The sequence below is a fragment of the Fundulus heteroclitus genome, chromosome 22 (genome assembly GCF_011125445.2).
Source record: "Fundulus heteroclitus isolate FHET01 chromosome 22, MU-UCD_Fhet_4.1, whole genome shotgun sequence".
Classification (NCBI taxonomy): domain Eukaryota; kingdom Metazoa; phylum Chordata; class Actinopteri; order Cyprinodontiformes; family Fundulidae; genus Fundulus; species Fundulus heteroclitus.
The window spans coordinates 20,638,572-20,656,417 of NC_046382.1; the positions used below are offsets into that span (position 1 = coordinate 20,638,572).

Consider the following 17,846-nt stretch of genomic DNA (forward strand, 5'->3'; position numbering starts at 1 on the left):
CCAAGATGGACTCAGCCTTCCTAATTACCTGCTCGTTGTATATTTCAGTCATGTTTTTCTGTTGGACGCCTGTGATTTTACTACATACCTTGATAATCTTGGATATGGCATTTTTATTCTTTACGTTAAGAAGAGCAAACCAGCAGATGGCAGAGAAAGTGAGTATGGACTCTATAAAAGATCTGTAGAACATGGTCATCAGAGTCTTGTCAACCTGAAACCTGGCTTAACCTGAAACCTGGCTATATATATATATATGTATATATATATATATATATATATATATATATATATATATATATATATATATATATATATATATAGTCTTCTCAGGTCCACTCCCTCGCTATAAGTACCTTAGAATACAACAAGCAAAGTGGCAACCCTGCTAGATTAATAAGTTAGATAAAGGAGGAAATCCAGACGACTGATGTTAAGACACGAATTCTACCCACCATGCATAGTGGTTTCCACCACAAATCCAGTATCCACACTAAGCACAAAGAATGCGGTTCCAGGAATCATTAAGATGCCCCCAGATGGAATACTCATATTGAAATATTGAAAGTTTTTCCCCCCAAACAAGCTTTATATTTTTTATGTTGATAGTTATTAGCTCTATATGAAACTTGATTTTTTTTCCCCCATTATTTTTAATTTTCGTAGCAAATACTCACGTTTCTCAGGACACGAGTGCCATAGTTTCTGTTCTGTTTAGACGCGGCTCCAATGATCCAAGAGATGTTGGCGCCATCTAGCGGCGGTATACTGAATTCGCCTAGGCGCCAGGGACTTTCCCAATGTTTATAGTTACAGTAACAGTAACAAGCAGGCGGATTTACCCAATAAAACTCTCCGCGTTGATACAGCATGAACACCTTGTTGTGCAGTTTAGGGTGCGTGGCGGAAAAAAAAGAAGGAAAATAACAAAAGTAAGAATAACTAAAACAAAAACACACGTAATAAACGGAGCCCTGGGACGCCATTAAGACTCACGGTTCTGCCGCTGTGGATCACGCATGCGCACAGTACCAACCCTTTACTTTCACTTTGGCACTGACGTGAAGTCATCGTTGCAAATTCCTTGCAGGAAAAAAAAAACACAAAAAAACATGAGAGGAGCCGCACAAACTTTAGCTCTGCGGACATGGTGATCTGGTGAAGGGATCGTCTGGCCGGGGCTGCGTCTCTTCTCTCCCAGACTCTGAACTGAACGTAAAGGACATGGCGAGGCAGCTGTGAAGAGACGATCATGCTCTGACACAAACAACACACGGGCTTTGTCAACGGTGGACTCTGACCTCGAGCTAAGGTGAGTTTTAAGAGGTCTGTGGAGCCTGACATTACCTTTAAGAACCCCGCTGCTTTAAATAACTAAGACACCTTTAAGTTATTTTTACTTTGTTGAGACTAATGTTGAGTACTACAACGTTAAGCCCCGGTGAAACCAAGCCTACGCAGGTAACCTGATTTCATGTGTAATTTACAATACCACTCAAAATAAACGTAACATGTTAATTATCTCGTTATATGCATGTGGAATAGGGTTTAGCTGGGTGTGACTATCTTTTGATTTGGCAAAACAGTGATGAAACACTTTAATTATACTCTGTTTACTTAAAGAAGACGTATAATTGTATCATACGTAAAATATAAATAGATAAATAAATGTAAGACTGGCTTTTATTAGTCATTGCGTTAAAGCCCTGGAATTAAATAAGGAGAAATAATGACTCTTCTGTATTAGAGAACGTTCCTGCTACAACAACAGCTCACATTCAGTCTGGTCAAATGAACTGAAATCTGTAATACTCTATTCGTTTCTTTTCTTTGTGATAAAATAAATTAAAAGTAGCTGCCTCACTCCAGTTTTCGCTTTTCTTCCCCGTCCTCTATGCCGTGTAGAGCTGGTTGTCGGTTTTTGGTTTCTTGATAAAGAAGCGTGAACGTATATACAAGAATTGTCTTAGAGAGGATACTACACAAGCAGAATCCCCTAGGGTGACTCAACAGGAAGTCGGTTCCTCACCTCTGTCCCCTGACTCTGCACCAGAGAGAAAACCCTCTCTAAAATTTGCATTTTGTGTGGGCAGTGCAAAGGCAAGCTGTTCAATCTTCAGCAATTCTGAGTAACACGTTAGAATTTTGGCCCTCTTGAAATATTTGCTCCTCCCTCTGGACCTCCGACCTTTAAGGCACCGTTGTCGTACACAGAAACAACCGTGCCAGCTTTGCACACAGTGCACTCCGCCACCCATTTGTCCCGTCCAGGGCGCTATGAGGGACATCTTCTTTTGGTGGTGCGTCCGTCAGAGGCACACTTGTGCTGTGACACGTTGCAAAAAGCAGCAGCAGTAGCAGCACCGCCCCGCTGTCAGAGATGAGAGGCCACTGTAAGGCAGCGGCTCAGGGATGTAGGTGCTCATCTGGGAGGGGAGAGGCCAGCCAGTGATCCTCTGTGCCATATTCACTGCCCCCTGAAGCGTTTCTGTGTCCACCTAAGTGCAGCCGTCCTGTGCGGTAAGACAGGACGTCAGCAGGCCGTCAATGGGGGAGAGGCAGAGGGCCAGCAGTAGATCGGAGTCCAGGTTGTTCTTCCCAAGAATCCTCAGGAAGTTTCGGTGCCGCGGAGCCTTCCTGATGACAGACGTGACGTGGATGAGGAAACCAAGAAACCTTTGGGGTTCCAGACCGTCCTGGCTTTGACTCTCTGTCCTCTCAAAGCTGCTGTTATTCCTGTTGCTTTAGCACTTTTTCCTTCCACTCAACTTTCCATCTCTTTTTCAACTCGGTGAGAGCAGTCTGTAAGCAGCCAGCTTCTTTGGCGGTGACCTTCCAGCATAAACAGTGACATTCTCACCAAAGTTAAAGACAAGGAGAAGTTCAGAGTTCAGGATGAAAATGCATCAAAAACAAAGTAGAATTTTATTTAGCACTTTATTAAGGGCTTAGGGTCTTTTTCTGTGTCTTGATGTTTACTTTAAGTTTATTGTTCACAGGAATTTGTCTTCTTTGACATTTACCAAAAAAAAAAACTGACTTATCTGACCTGACTTTATTGCACTGAGACAATTCAGAATATTTTTTTTACATCTCTGGTTGTTTGCTTTTATTTATAATTATTCATTCATTCGTATGATTGTGTCTTATGATCCAGTTTAATTTGTTTTGCAACCACTCAAATTCGCACAAAAACTTAGTGAGAGAGTCAAAGTAATCAAAGTGAACGTCTTGAGTTTACAGTGTTGTTGTAGTCACGTTATTTATGCAGCCTGCGCTGTGGTTTGAATTTGTTTAAATTGTTGTACTTCTGTTTTGGTCAGGTCATGTTAAATAAAATCACATGATTAATGTAACTGCATTGGGCTAAATTCCTAAAGTAAATATTCATATTTTTATTAAAGTTAGATTTAGTTTCTACTATTTGCAGCTTTAGTTCTTTAGATAATGTCTTTTATATCCAAGTAAAATTGCTACTGCGGGAAATCCTTAGCTGAATCGTAAATCAAACTGAATCGTGAATCAAATCGAATCGGGTCCTTGTGAATTGAATCAAATCTACTTGGGAAATCCAAATCGACACCCAGCCCTAATAGTCATTGCCAAATTTATTCACAGGCATATTTAAAAGGCGACGGTTAAGAATACAAAGCACAAAAACACACAATGGAGCGGCCCACACTGAAAAGGAGCCAGCTGTGCGTCTCTTGGACCATGAAGGAAAGACTCGGGGTGGGAGGCTTCGGGCACGTCTACCTGTACCAGCACAATGTGAGTACATCCGTAGTACCGAAGATGACAAAGAAAATTAAAATTTCCCAAATAGATCTTTGTCACATTCTACTCCTCGTCTGTTCTCGGAGCAGGAGACGGGCGAGAAGATTGCCGTGAAACTTTGCCGCCTGGACCTGAGTGAGAAAAATAAAGATCGCTGGAGCAGGGAGATTCAGATCATGAGGAAGTGAGGGTTTCGTTGTAAAAATGGAAATTCCATTGGTCCTGTTTTTTTGTTAATAATTGGCACCGCACAGTTCAAACTTGCCAAAGGAATGCAGCATATTTGATGCCTTCTTTTCTTTTGTTTTTACAGGCTGAACCATGTGAACGTTGTTCAGGCCAGAGAAGTGCCAGAGGACGTGACCTCCATTGCTCTCAATGACCTACCTCTGCTCGCCATGGAGTACTGCACCAAAGGAGACCTGCGTAAGGTACCAAATATCTATTTTATAAGACCCTCAGTTAGTGTCGTTTAAACCGCGGCGCATAACTGATCAAGTTATTCATTTAGGTGCTGAATAAGCCAGAAAACTGTTGTGGACTGCAGGAGAGTGAAGTCCTGTTGCTGCTCAATGACATTGGTGCGGTTTCCATCTGCCTTCACTTTGACTGAAAGCTCACTAAAATCACACGTTGAACCAGAATATATGTAAAAAAAATTTCTCTTTATCTCGCAAAACAAAAAGGCTCTGGTATCCAGTATCTTCACGAAAACAAGATCATCCACAGAGACCTAAAACCCGAGAACATAGTGCTGCAAGAGATCGACGGGAAGGTAAGCAAGTTTCCTTTGACGCACGCGTTTTGTCTGTAGCGTAACGTGAGACTTTTACTCAGTGTTTTGCTGTGTGAACGGGTTTTTTGTTGTTTCTTTTCTGCAGCTTGTCCATAAAATCATAGACCTGGGGTATGCAAAAGATCTGGATCAAGGCAGTCTTTGTACATCCTTTGTTGGGACTCTTCAGTACCTGGTAAGAACGTTTTACGCCAGTGGCTTATGTCTAGGCAGATGATATTTCTAGTCAGGAATCTTAAAGAAGCTTTAACCTCTTGTGTTTGTTTGTGTGTGTGTGTGTGTGTGTGTGTGCGTGTGTGTTTGTGTGGCAGGCGCCGGAGCTGTTTGAGAGTAAGCCGTACACTGTGACCGTGGACTACTGGAGCTTTGGGACGGTCATTTTTGAATGCATTTGCGGTTTTCGTCCATTTCTGCACAACATGCAGCCGGTGCAGTGGTAAGCCAACAATACAATCGCCCCGCCTTCAAATTAATGAACTTAGGTCACTTCCAAGTTGGAGCTGTTCACTCCAGAGCACAACTGCGACTCAGCAAGCCCATTAGTTTCAGTCATAATGTCTGGACCTTTTCCACCGTTTCATCCAGTGTAGCCAACCAAGCGAAGGTCATCCCGTTAGATGTTTGCTTTGCACAGCTTATGAACAGAAAGTTGTGTTGAGACTTTGCTGAGAGACACAGCAAGCCTTAAAGCAATGGGCACACATACAGCGGAGCTGGACTGTCTGTGCAAGTGGTGACGGTGACTCTAACCGTATGCAAGACTAGGGAAAAGCAGTCAGAAAACACGAGGAGGGCTCAGTGTCTGCGGCCTCGTCCTGTAAAATGATTCCTGTTTCCTCGTTGTCCTTTTTGTGCGCCTGCTGTTCATTTCAATAAGAGTCTGATTCTGATTAACAACCTCCTCTGCATCATAACTGACCGGATCTATATCCCAGACCGTTAACTGGAAAAAAGTGGTCCTTTAGTTTTATTAGGCTGTGTGATGAGCTTCACTTTTTGAATTAATTTACTGAAATTGTGTAGTTATTTGATTTTTTTTTTCATTTAATAGGTACCAATCTAATTTATATTTCTTACTTTTCATCAAATGTTTTCATATATATGAGTATTGTATAGGAGACCTGAACTAGCTTGTAAGTAAATATCCACAACATGGGGTAGTAAATGAATGTTTATAAAACATAAATGTTATTAAATGTAACTCTCTGATTCTGGACAGAGTAATAACTCGTTTCAAGGATGAGACGAGACATGACATATGAAAGCCATTCAGTGTGGCCGGGCGGGGCAGGAGTTACCCTGCATGAGGATAACCAGAAGAAAGCATTGGATCGCAGTATCGGACGCGGCCAATTGTCGCCATTCGATGCGGAGCCGACTTCTTTGAGGCTAGAACGCGCTTCCACAAGTTGCTTGATCTACTTCCTGGTCTCTTTTGCAGCCGGTTAAAGCGGGGATCAGACTCTTGCCTCGCTCTTCTACCACTAAACAAACCTGTTAAGTTTTATTTCTGACGAGGAAAGCTCTGAATTCAGCCTTAGCAGTTTAGCAATGGTGACCCTTGGGAGCTTTGGAATTGTTTTTTTCCCCACATCTTATTTCTGAACGCGAAGTAGTCAAACATTTCACCAAATCGAAGCTTCCAGAAAGCGGATGAACTGAAAATAATGACGCCACCACCACTGAAGAGTCATAAATATTTGTTCCTTTTTAATATTTTGAGGGATCAAGGTTCTTCTTTTTTTCTTATTATTATTCACTTTTTTTTTTTTTTTTTTGCAGGATAAACAAAGTCAAGAACAAAGGCCCTAAAGACATCATGGCTGTGGAGGACATGAATGGAGAAATTCGGTTCTCGCCACACCTGTCATATCCCAACAACCTCAGCAAGTAAGGAGAGGAGTGCGCTTCTTCAGAGCTTACCGGTGAAGACGACCTCGCTGTAAGAAACTAGCGTTTGTGGCTGTCTGTGTCACCAGGCCGCTGCTGGAGCCAGTCGAGTGTTTGCTTCAGATGCTCTTACTGTGGGACCCTGCTTCCCGTGGCGGGGGTTCTGATCCGAAAACAAACAAGCCACGCTGCTTCGCCCTGCTGGAGAACCTTCTCAACATGAAGGTTGAAACATTTCGTTTGTTTTCTCCTCTCTGAAGTAGTTTATCTTATCTTCTACAGCGAAGCAAGCCTCTAACAAGGATTATTGCGCTTGTTCTGGTCCAGGTCATGCATGTCTTGGACATGACGTCGGCCCAGCTGCACTCCATGGTTTTGGGCGTCGAGGAGAGCTTTCTGTCCCTGCAGCTGCGCCTGGAGGCTCAGACCCAGGCGCACATCTCCCCGGAGAGTCAGGAGCTGCTGCTGGAGACGGGAAACTCCCTAGACCCACGCTGCGCGCCCGTCCAGTGTCTGCCAGACGGCTTGGTATGTGACGCAGATAGGTCAGACATAAAGCGGTGGCAAATGACCACCGCTTTCTTTAGCTGCATGTTTTAAAAAGTCGGAAAGATTGTCCTAAATGTATGTTTGTTTTTGTGGATGGTTGCGGTTTAAAAAAAAAAAAAAAAAAAAGCATGAAGGCATGCGATTAGTCTGCAGCCACAAACAAAGCAGTGGACATAAAGTAAGCGGGGAAACGAGGGGTGTAACTCTACGTGGGTTCGTAACTAAAATATATGGGAGCGAGCGAACGCGGCGTCGTCTTATACCAGATCTAAGCGTCCAGCGCATCGTCCTGCTGCACACCGCTCAAAAGTGACACCAAAGCAAAGCTGTGAAGACTCCCAGCTATTGCTAAACTCTGGCTATTTGGCTATTTGGGAGCATTAGTTGTTTCTCATCCAGGTAGAGCGAGGGTCAGGGTTTTGGTTTCGGGACCGAACAAATGCACTAGGGGTGAATGAGAGATCCTCCGGGATTACGGCCGTGCTGGTTGGGCCGTTCCCCGGTGCCTCTGTACCAGCCTAGAGTAGAAAAGCCCCAGCCGACATGGCGGCGACGCAGGAAGTTTTGTCTATGGGTAGGAGTGCGTGAATGTGGAGAGGAGGAGCGATTTTTAGACTCACAGTGTTTATAGCGCAGCATCACAAGCGGGTCTCTTTATAACTGGTTAGCGTCGCTTATTTAGAGCCAAAAAAGGCAACTTCACTTTTATAAACAAGCCCAAAAAAACCGCGACTCGTGGAATTTACAAGCAACCTTACAAAAAAAAAGAAACCCAAAGCCGTCTGTAATAAGCGGACTTGGCAACAGCGTATTTAACAGACCACACACCGGTACAGTGCTAACCAGCCCGCCTGACCAGTGGGGATTCCCCTAACAGCTGCGCTTTTATGGAGCTACAGCTACATCTCGTATCCTGGTTTGTCAAAAATATCAAAACATCTAGAAATTAATTAAAACCCTTTTTTTAATCTCTAATGTCTGTACAGTCTTAGCTAAAAATTCCTAAACAACAAATTTGGCCTTTCTCCAGTGGTTTTATTGTGGCGTCATCTATCCATCCAAGCAAATCAACCCAAAATCTCCTGCCACTTCTATAGTGGGCACGTTTTCTTTGTTGCTCTTGGCTGAAGCGGACTGAAGTACGTATCACATTGTGATCTTTATGTACCGTTGATCTGTTCGCCTCCAGACTATGCTGGGAGTGTCATTTTAAATTGTTAGTCTATCAGAAACTAATAATAGGCTTCCATCAGGCTTTTGTGTTCCTGATCTACTCTTTTTAACCTTTTTTTTATTTTTTTGGCACTTTTAGCGTGGGTGGGACACCTCCATAGTGTTCCTGTTTGATAAGAGCCTCACCAAGTATTCAGGACCACTGACTGCCAGACCCCTGCCAGACAGCGTTAACTTTATTGGTAAGGCGTCTTTCTCTATTCTCAGCTTTAAAATGATCAACAAACGGCTTTCTTTTTGAATTTCTAGAGCATGTAGGCATTGTACATGTCAGAGAAAATGTAATTTTGAGGATGCCAATGCAATTTTTGAATGTTCTTTTTTAATTGTTAATTTTCAGAAATTCCTAGTGTAAAATGTGTAAAGCTTACTTAGTTAAAAAGTTAAAAAGGCCTCGTTCAGACCTGCTATGGGCATGTGTTCTGGGAGATTTACATGAAGGAAGTCAAAGCCTCAGGCTCAGTCTGCTAATGAGTTTGTCTCCAAGGTATCGGAGGCAAATGTTGCCAATATTAACAGGTTACGGTGGAGCCAGGCTGAAGCTTACGGTCAGAGCAGAAAAAAGCAGGAACGTACTTTGCTGCTGTTCATCACTAAAGAAAATGTAATGTAAAATATGTTGTAAATGACTAGAAAAGCAGAAGTTGTACAGGAAGGTGGGTGAATATATATTTGCTTGGACCAGATCCTTGTTTACGCTGTAAAAAAAAATGCTGTATATGCATCAGATCTGTGTTTGTTTGTTTTTCTAAATAAATAATAGGGCAGGGTGATACATCAATTTAATCGATTAATTTGAATTTACAATTTTTTAAGATTTCATTTTTGGAAAATCTGGATTTTATTTTGCCAGTGCAGTCACTGGGCTTCCATGAAGAGAACAGCAACAATGCTGAATATATGTTTAGGAAAATATGTTGTCAAAATCATTGTAAAGAGCAAACTTTCTTTTACCTTAAGATCAGACACTACAATGTATTTGTTTACATTTTTAAAGTTAGTTTGAAGTTACCCAAGTGAAGTGAAGCCTGTTCTTAGCTCATTGTGTAATGCAGCAAATATTTTCTCATATTTTCATTGTTTACTATGGCAGGACCGCCATCTTGGTTTACAAGCAATGTTTCACAGCTTGTATTTAGTTGCACTTTAAATTCAGGACAACTCTCAGACTAAATGCTTGGTTTAAAAGCAGGTTTTTTGAAAATTTTCTTTTAGTTTCTTTTCCTGAAACAAAAATGAAGAAATAAATCAATTAATTGGATTTGGTCTAATAAAATTGGAGATTTTATTTTTTAGCCATATGGCCCAGCTCTAATAAAGAATGATACTTTCTTTGTTCCTCAGTGGTAAAATGTACACAAGCAAATTATAATAAACATTAAATAATTGCATGACTGAATCAAAGGTACACACTTCCATAAAGTTGATTAACAGTTATAGTATTAATTTAATCTTGTCACTTCCAAATAAGAAAATGACGCTTAAATTATTCATTATTTTAAATCAGAACTAACTTGTCCCCTATTTATTTGTTTTACGCTTATTATAGAAGTTAAAGTTAAGTTTGTGATATTGTAAATTATTTTTTGCTCTTAACCAAAAATAACCTTATGCCTTCAAAAAATGTGCCGTTTAGTGCTGGTGTCGAGTTTGAAAATTACCGTGACAACCCTTAAAGTTATTATATTTTGTTACTGATAAAATTCTTGCTCGGTTTATGCAGCTGGAGAGGCGTGTAATGAGAGAACTAAAAGGAGATGAGGTAACATGTGACTTTCCAAGGCTCCGCATCAGCTGACAATAAAAAACATGTAAACTGTAAAAACTCCACATGCTGTCAGCTGCTCTACACGCCTTTATTACACATCGACATCTGTAATTCAACTAAAATACGAGAAGGTCTTATAGAAGACTGGATGATCCAAAACGTTTGGTTATTCACTGCAAAAATGGAACTGAAAATAAGTACATTTCTCTTGAGATTAGTGTGTTTGTCCTTTATTTGAGAAGTTATATGAGATTATCTGCCAATGGCACTTAAAACACAAACAACTCATCAACTTCATCTTATTTTAAGTGCAATATATCTAATTATCTTATTTTAGGGGTCAACAAACTCATTACATTGGCAGATCATCTTATTTACCTGCTCAAATCAAGGAGAAATACATTCATTTCAAGAAAATTAACCTTATTTTCAGTTCAGTTTTGGTAGGGTTGAAATCTTATAAAAACAGAACTCATGATACATTTTTGTACCAATTTTCTCTGTTTCTGTTGATGGACATCTTGTTTTTATTGCTGCTGCCTTCGCCAACATTTGTCTTTTATCCTCCCCCCCCCCCCCATAAAAAAAGGACATTGTGAGATTTATAAAGACAGTATTTATGCCTGTTATTATCTTAAATTAAAAAAAAAGAGACAGTTGTTTTTCTAAGAAACACAGATGATGCCCGAACCTATTACTATTGTTGGCATTCTGTAGTAATCCCAATTGACCTAAAACAGGAAAACGTTTTTCTGATCTAATCTCAGGCAGTGATAAAAAATTTTTTTTTTTTTTTTTAAATATTACATGTCAATATTTGTTTACCCGGGTCAGTGCCGTGCAAGAACGGCGGTCTATGAATATTGTTTTGGTTGGTTATTTTGATCATTTCTAATATACTCTTTGAATGCAGGGTCCAAAATAATTAGATGTAATTTATGTTGAATGCCTCTTGTTTTATGCTCAGTCAGGGAAACAAAGACCCAGCTGCCCCTGTCTGCCCTTAGAAAGGTGTGGGGGGAAGCCCTCAGCTACATATGTGGTCTGAAGGAGGACTACCTTCGCCTGTACCAGGGCCAGAGAGCTGCCATGTAAGAGCCTCAAAACCCAAAGAGCAAAATACACCCACCCATGCCGACTTCCTCACCTTGCCTTCATCTCTCTGTAGGCTAAGCTTGCTGCGCTACAACACCACCTTAACGCAGTTCAAGCACCGCCTCTTCTCCTATTCGCAGCACCTCCACGCCAAGCTAGCTATCTTCAAAACCAGCATCCAGCAGGATCTCGAGCAATACACCGAGCAGAGCAACAGCGGCGTCTGTGAGTGGCTGTTCCTTCTTTCCTGCCATGCGTACGACTGTTTCCCTGAAAACCCAAGTGAACGTCCTGCTGTGTGTGTGTGTGTGTTTTTTGTTTTTTTTTCGCGAAGCCTCGGAGAAGATGCAGCGGGCATGGCAGGAAAATGAACAGAGGGCTGAAGGGTTGGCGCAGGTAGGGGATCTGTAAGCATCATGGCTACACATTACATTACAGCACTGTAAAGAAAGTAAAGGCGTATTTCCTGCTGCAGGTTGCAAATGTGTCGAGTCTTGACGAAGAAATCTTGGCGCTACACTCGGAAATTGTGGAGCTGCAGAGGAGTCCGTTTGCCAGGAGACAAGGAGACATGATGGAAAAGTTGTGAGTAATCTTTTTTTTTTTTTAGCTATTGATGTTTTGCAGGGGTTTATTGAACATATTCTTTCTCGTCTCTAATTGACTCTTAACCTTAATTGTTTAATCCAAAGATTTTGGCTCAGAAAGAGCTTTTCAGCAAAACGTTGTAGTGTGGCAAGGCAAGGCAAGGCAAGGCAAATTTATTTATATAGCGCAATTCAGTACAAAGACAATGCAAAGTGCTTTACATGATTAACATATAGCAAAATAAAACAGAATAAAAACAAGTAGGAATAAAATGTAGATAGAAAAAAAAGAACAAAAAAGTGGTGATTCGGTCAACTTCAGTGTGAGCAGCTTTGTCTAATTGTTGTGGCAAAGCAATGAAAATGAAGGCACAGATTATAAGAATAGTGTTCGCTTGTTAACTCTTTGTCTCTTTTTCAGTGAAAAAAAGGCAGTTGAGCTCTACAAGCAACTGAAAACTAAATGCAAAAGTGAGTACAACAGTTAAAGGGGTCAATTCAACACGTTCAAATTCAGATATTAAGACATTACCATCACATTTATCAGAAATAAACACTTTCAACATCAGATTGTCTGTAATTACACTTTTTGAATTGAATTACTGTAAGAAATACAATTTTGATGATATTCTAATGATTCTAATGCCTTAAGGTGCACCTGTATTTACTTGCAGAATGATTTGGAGATTAAAGCTCTCTGCATTTCTGTGACTTAAGGAAACCAGTTGGATTAGTAGATTTACATAATAATCACAGATCTGTGTGTGAATGTAGTTCATGAACAATTCCCAAAAGGTATGTTTTCTGCAGGTAATGACCCTCCACATGGCTACAGTGACAGCTCAGACATGGTGCGGACAATACTGCAGACGGTTCAGAATCAGGACAGAGTGTTAAAGGACCTCTACACGCATCTAAGGTAATTTATTCACAGGTTTAACACATTTATAGACACGTATAGCTCAATGCAACTTAAGTGTCATTTTATTACATTTCTGTGTTCTCGTTTTTTTTTTTGTGCAAGTGCAATCCTGATGTGTAAGCAGCGTATCGTGGATTTGTTCCCTAAATTGGAAAAGGCCGTTGTGGACATCAAAGCTGCGGAGGCTGAAGTGATGCACATGCAAATAAAGAGACAAAAGGAGTTCTGGTTCCTTCTAAAGATTGCCTGCGTATGTGTGTCGTGAAGAGTGCTAGAGAGCATATTCCTCTGTAGGAAGTTGTCGCAAAGCTTCGGAGCTAACAAGGTGCCTGGTTCTGTCCGCAGGCTCAGAGCAACGCTCAGCTGTCGTCACTTAAACAAAAGCAGCCAAGTGACAGGTAGGATCTGGTAAATGCTCACCTCACTGTGCTGGTATTGTGTTGCATATGTGCCTTAAATGCAAACTGCGTTTAATCTTCATATGGCTGATTTCTTCTTTTAATTACTTAATATAGAGCTCTCCACACAGAACACCCCTGGTAAAAGTGTGTAAACGTCCTTAAAGTTAAATCATCTTTTTGAGCCTTAGCAGAATTTCATCTTATAAATTTTGAAAAAAAAAAAAAAACATATTAGCGTTATATTTTGTACATTTGTTCACTGTGGGGGGAAAATCCCACAATAATACATAGATGTTTTTGACAAAATCCAAAGGTATCATAATTGTTTGTATGACTGTTTTGATTGGATATCTGCTATTTAGATAATCCGGGCGTTTTGAGCAGTAAGCAATCCACTTCCTATTTCCCTGGGTAGAAATATGACAAACCACTGACGCCTTTTTCTCCCATCTGCTTTTCAAAATGGATGAGACAAGTGAACATACCTTACATATTAGCCAGATGTGCGTTTTTTTCTTTTTTTTTTCTATAAGTCAGGAATGGCTTAAACAAATCGCTGATCACCCAAACCTGCCCACAAGTACACCCAGGTGAATAATGAGAAAATGTTTAAAACAACCGATGCTGTGGCAAACAAGGCTGAACAAGAGCCTGAGTTTAACTTGTCACAAATCACAGGCAGGAGGTCGATATGGGAGGTTAGGTAGAATGTGTAACAAGAATGGCATCATAACCATGATTAAACGCTACCTAGCTGCTAATAGGGAGGAACCACTCATGCCACCAAATCCGAGCAATGCACTGTTTGACCCACTTCCATCTGGTAGAGGTTTCAGAAGCATCAAATGCAGAACTAAAACTTTCCAAGATCTGTGAGCGCTGTCGCCCCCTGCTGGGAAGTTTGTGGTTCATCGTATGCTACAATCACACTACTGTTAATACCTATTTCCCCCCACTTATTTTCTGGAATATCGAACTGAACATTTTCCACTAAAATTGCTTCATTACTTTAAATTCATTGAAGGAAGGATTATTTCATGTAACATCCCAGCAGTTCATATCGTTTGTAAAGGGACTGACGTCAGACCTCTTGGACTCTGATATAAACGTGCATGCTTTGATGCAAAAAAGAAAAAAAAAGAAAAACTCCTGTAAATACTAAGTCTTGGAATCCATGTACATCCTAAGCCTGTGTCTGCCTCAAAGGGAATGTCACCATGGCAACACATGGTGACGATAAAATATTCTTGATTCTTGAATTAGTTGTTTCAGAGGCACGCCAAAAAGAAGCCCTTTGTGTCCCACCCTTACAAACGTAAACGTGAGGTTATTTTTGACTACACGAGTTAGACTTTACCTTGAACGCTGAGCTTTGGTCAGATGAAGCTAAGATTGAGTATTTTTGGTAAAAAAAAAAATCTTTGTGGGTTTCACATGATGCAGTGAAGGAATACTTGGAAAATACCTCACGCCCACACTTGGGTATGGTGGAGGATCCATGATGCTGCAGGATGTTGTCTCTTCTAAACGACCTGGGAACCTAGCTAGAGTGCATCGAATCAAGGAAGTTTTTATTAAAAGGTTTTAGCCTCTGTCAGAAAACTGAACGAAGCATTTTAGCAGGAAAAAGATCCAAAACAAATGTCCAAATCAACACAGAAACAGATTATATCAAAAGAGTGCATAAGTGAGGAATACCAAATACATTTATTTAGAAATTTGATTTTGAACATGTTTTAGTAAGAATACATTAGTACAGTAGATGATTCATTTAATAACTGTGGAGGGTAGTATCCTGTTTTGAAGATTTCTTTAATGTGGAGCCTGTTTATTATTATTATTATTATTATTATTATTATTATTATTATTATTATTATTATTATTATTATTATTATTATTATTATTTCACAAATCTAAGTATAGGTTTAGCCTTGCTGAATAAGAGATGTTGCTTTAATTACTAATGAGTGGAAGACATGTTGCAGATTCAGAGTCTCTTGTCTTTTTCAGTGAAACAGTTCAACAGCTACTGGATGAAAATCAGCAATATCTGAATCATCTTACCTCCCTGATGCAAGACGCCAGCCAAGAGTTGAAGCAAAGTGTTATGGTACAGTATGAAGTAGCCAATCATTCCGCTAAAAAAAAACACTGCAGGTAGGCAAATTGGCTGGTTAAATAAATTAGGCAGATGATTTCTTTCCGTAGCCTGCTTCTTTCAGCCTATCAGTTTATGAATATTACATAAAAAATACGCAAACATCTGATCTCAGATTAGTTGAAGTTACTTTTTTACTTATTTAATACTTTTAAGTCACAGTGCAAGAAGGCATCCGTCTCATTTAATAAAGTACATTCGAACAACCAACTTTTTAAATGTACCTTTTTGTGTAAAATCTCAAATTTTGAAGTGATTCTTTGAAACAAAAGAAGATATGCACATCTGAATTTGAAAAAGAGTGTTAACCCAAGTGAAAGGTTGGTGTTTGGGCCGTTTGAACAGTTTTTCTTTCTCCACAGGATCAAGACTGGAGCTGGATTCAGTTCGGAGAAAACAACGTTGAGTCTCAGTAGCTCCGAAGAGCTTTGCAAAGAATGAGTGCCTTTCCTAGAGCTAAAACTGTCGGACACCTTTACCTTTTCAAATTGTGTAATTTACATGAATGCTTTGAGACGATAATATATGAGGCTTAATGGCAAAGTAAGCTATGCATGTTTTAAGTCAAACATATTATGCACACACGATGTTAACAACGTATTTATTTTTCTGATATCGATTGACAAAATTGTGTGTAACGGAATGTGAATACATTTTTATAAATGTTGAAACCATGCTGCAGTTTGCCTCTGTTTAGGTTATTTTTGACTCATCTCTCTCTTTTTCTCCGAGAATGCGAAACCGTTAAAGGCAGCTGTTAATATTTTCAGCAAGTTGTTTACGCACTAAAGGAAAGCCAGATAAAGGAGTCAATAAAATTCTAAATGGCAGGTTATGAGAATGACATAATAACAGGAATAAACAGTTCCCAAGAAATCATGTATAATACTTTGGAGCGTAGAGGACACCTTAGGTGTGGCATTTTACCCTTGAATAGTTCCCCTCTGGTCATGAACGCAGGCCACTGTCAAATCTGTGATTTGCATGTTTTCCTAACGACTTGCTGCCAACTGAAGGTCCAGACACAACATGGGGGTTGATGTCAACCCACAGGCAGTATGGGCCCAATCCACAGGAAGGTACAGTAGACGTAGGCCTGTAATCACTTTGAGCTGTAGGAGGCAGGTTACACCCTCACCAGTCCATCACAGGCATCAGTTGTTTTGAATCTGAAATATTTACTGGATTGTTTTGTGAGATTTTTCTCATTTGCATCTACTAACAAAAATCATAGCTTGCAGGGAGATTAAAAGGGTCAAAATGGGTTAATTGTAAATGTATCAGTCAGGAGAAGAGTAAAAAAAAAAAGAAGACTCATCAATATTTTTGATGAAATATGGATAGTCATGAGCTGTTCTAATTTCGGATCATTTTGACCTTCAGGTGTCTTCTAGACACCTATAGAGGAATAGAAATTGAATTTGTCAGCATCATACTGCTTATCAGCATGCATCCAAATCAACAAAAGACTGGGTTAAAGAGAAGAAGAAAAAATAGGTCAGAACTACATTTGTCAGAATGTCTGTGGGTTCGCCTGCTGCAGAAGAAAAGGGTCGTGAACAGGAAACGTCTGCCTAATCTAATAGATTTGGACAAATTTTGCAAAGTAGAGTGAGTATATATTGCCAAGTCAAGATTTATATGCCAACTAAAACAAGACTAAAAGCCAAAATTAGATTAAAAAGTGATTTTAAACATTTAAGGGTTTGTCCACATATACAAAGTTATAGCACTGTCATTGCACTGTTATTGTTATCTTTAGATAAATGCTTAGTTGAGTAGCACAGCGCACATGACATGATAAAAGTCGAGCAGTTTTGGATAGGATGTATCCAGATTTTATTTGTATTTTTGTTATTTTTTTAAAAAAAAAAAGCCTGTAATCTTAAAAGGGATATTTTGACATTTGATATTTCCCAGCAGACCCAGTCCTTTATTGACTGGAAGGAATGATAAAATGTGTTAGCCCTTCAAAGACGCAGCAACCCAGCCAATACAGGTTGAATAATGGGCCCCAGATGGCCATGGGAGAATTGTGGCCCTAACTAATTGGCTATAAAGATTTTATGCTGGACAATTCTGATTGTGAAACTACAAATTTGAGACCCAGGTGAGTATAACATAAAAAACGATGAAAAATAAGTGCTACATTAAGGCAGTAGTTTTTAACCGAACAGAAATTGAAGCAGTGATGATTATCCCCATTGATTCTTTAAATTTACCCCGAATTTGTACCTGATTTTTTATTAAGCTAAATAAGAGCTGTTGGTTGATTTGTTTACAACCCAAAAAGGTGGCAGTTCTTTACTTTTTATTGCAGTTAATAGGTCGACTTTACCAATTTTCAATCACAGCCAATAGAGGAAAAATTGGTAAACTGTAATTATTTTGCCTGCATCGTGGCAGCTTCTCCTTATCTCCATAGACAAACCGAAAGGATGTCCATATTTCTTTAACGTGAAGCTAAATAAATAAACAAACTTTTTGGGGGACACACGAAGCTTTACTGCTAACTTGCCTGCATTCATTCTAAAAAATAATAAAAAAAATAAAAAATAAAAAAAGATTCTTGCTTAAAAAACAAACTTGAGTGTGACCTCTTTAGACGTTCTCATGATGTTAGTTAATAAATAACCACACTGTGTCACAGAAAGAAAGAGCAGTTTGGTT

General features: G+C 39.7%; 1 protein-coding gene across 1 annotated transcript; it reads left to right on the plus strand.

Annotated features, from left to right (window-relative positions):
• The first annotated feature begins 1,028 nt into the window (after positions 1-1,028).
• LOC105937012 (inhibitor of nuclear factor kappa-B kinase subunit alpha) lies at positions 1,029-15,857 on the plus strand. The gene is made up of 22 exons (XM_036126468.1): positions 1,029-1,312; positions 3,619-3,771; positions 3,867-3,961; positions 4,091-4,208; positions 4,289-4,358; positions 4,464-4,552; positions 4,659-4,748; positions 4,885-5,009; positions 6,356-6,463; positions 6,553-6,688; positions 6,791-6,991; positions 8,325-8,427; positions 10,981-11,104; positions 11,182-11,333; positions 11,443-11,504; positions 11,584-11,693; positions 12,117-12,166; positions 12,506-12,614; positions 12,720-12,867; positions 12,963-13,015; positions 15,029-15,128; positions 15,539-15,857. The coding sequence occupies exons 2-22, from the start codon at positions 3,667-3,669 to the stop codon at positions 15,590-15,592; spliced, it is 2,202 nt and encodes a 733-aa protein (XP_035982361.1). The 5' UTR covers positions 1,029-1,312; positions 3,619-3,666; the 3' UTR covers positions 15,593-15,857.
• The last annotated feature ends 1,989 nt before the right edge of the window (positions 15,858-17,846 follow it).

What these genes read in the sequence shown, in the direction of transcription:
- LOC105937012 (XM_036126468.1), top strand. Translation starts at nt 3,667, where the DNA reads ATGGAGCGGCCCACACTGAAAAGGAGCCAGCTGTGCGTCTCTTGGACC. An exon ending in AGTGTCTGCCAGACGGCTTG is followed by an intron (nt 6,992 to 8,324) that starts GTATGTGACGCA and finishes TGGCACTTTTAG; the next exon opens with CGTGGGTGGGACACCTCCAT. An exon ending in GGGCTGAAGGGTTGGCGCAG is followed by an intron (nt 11,505 to 11,583) that starts GTAGGGGATCTG and finishes TTCCTGCTGCAG; the next exon opens with GTTGCAAATGTGTCGAGTCT.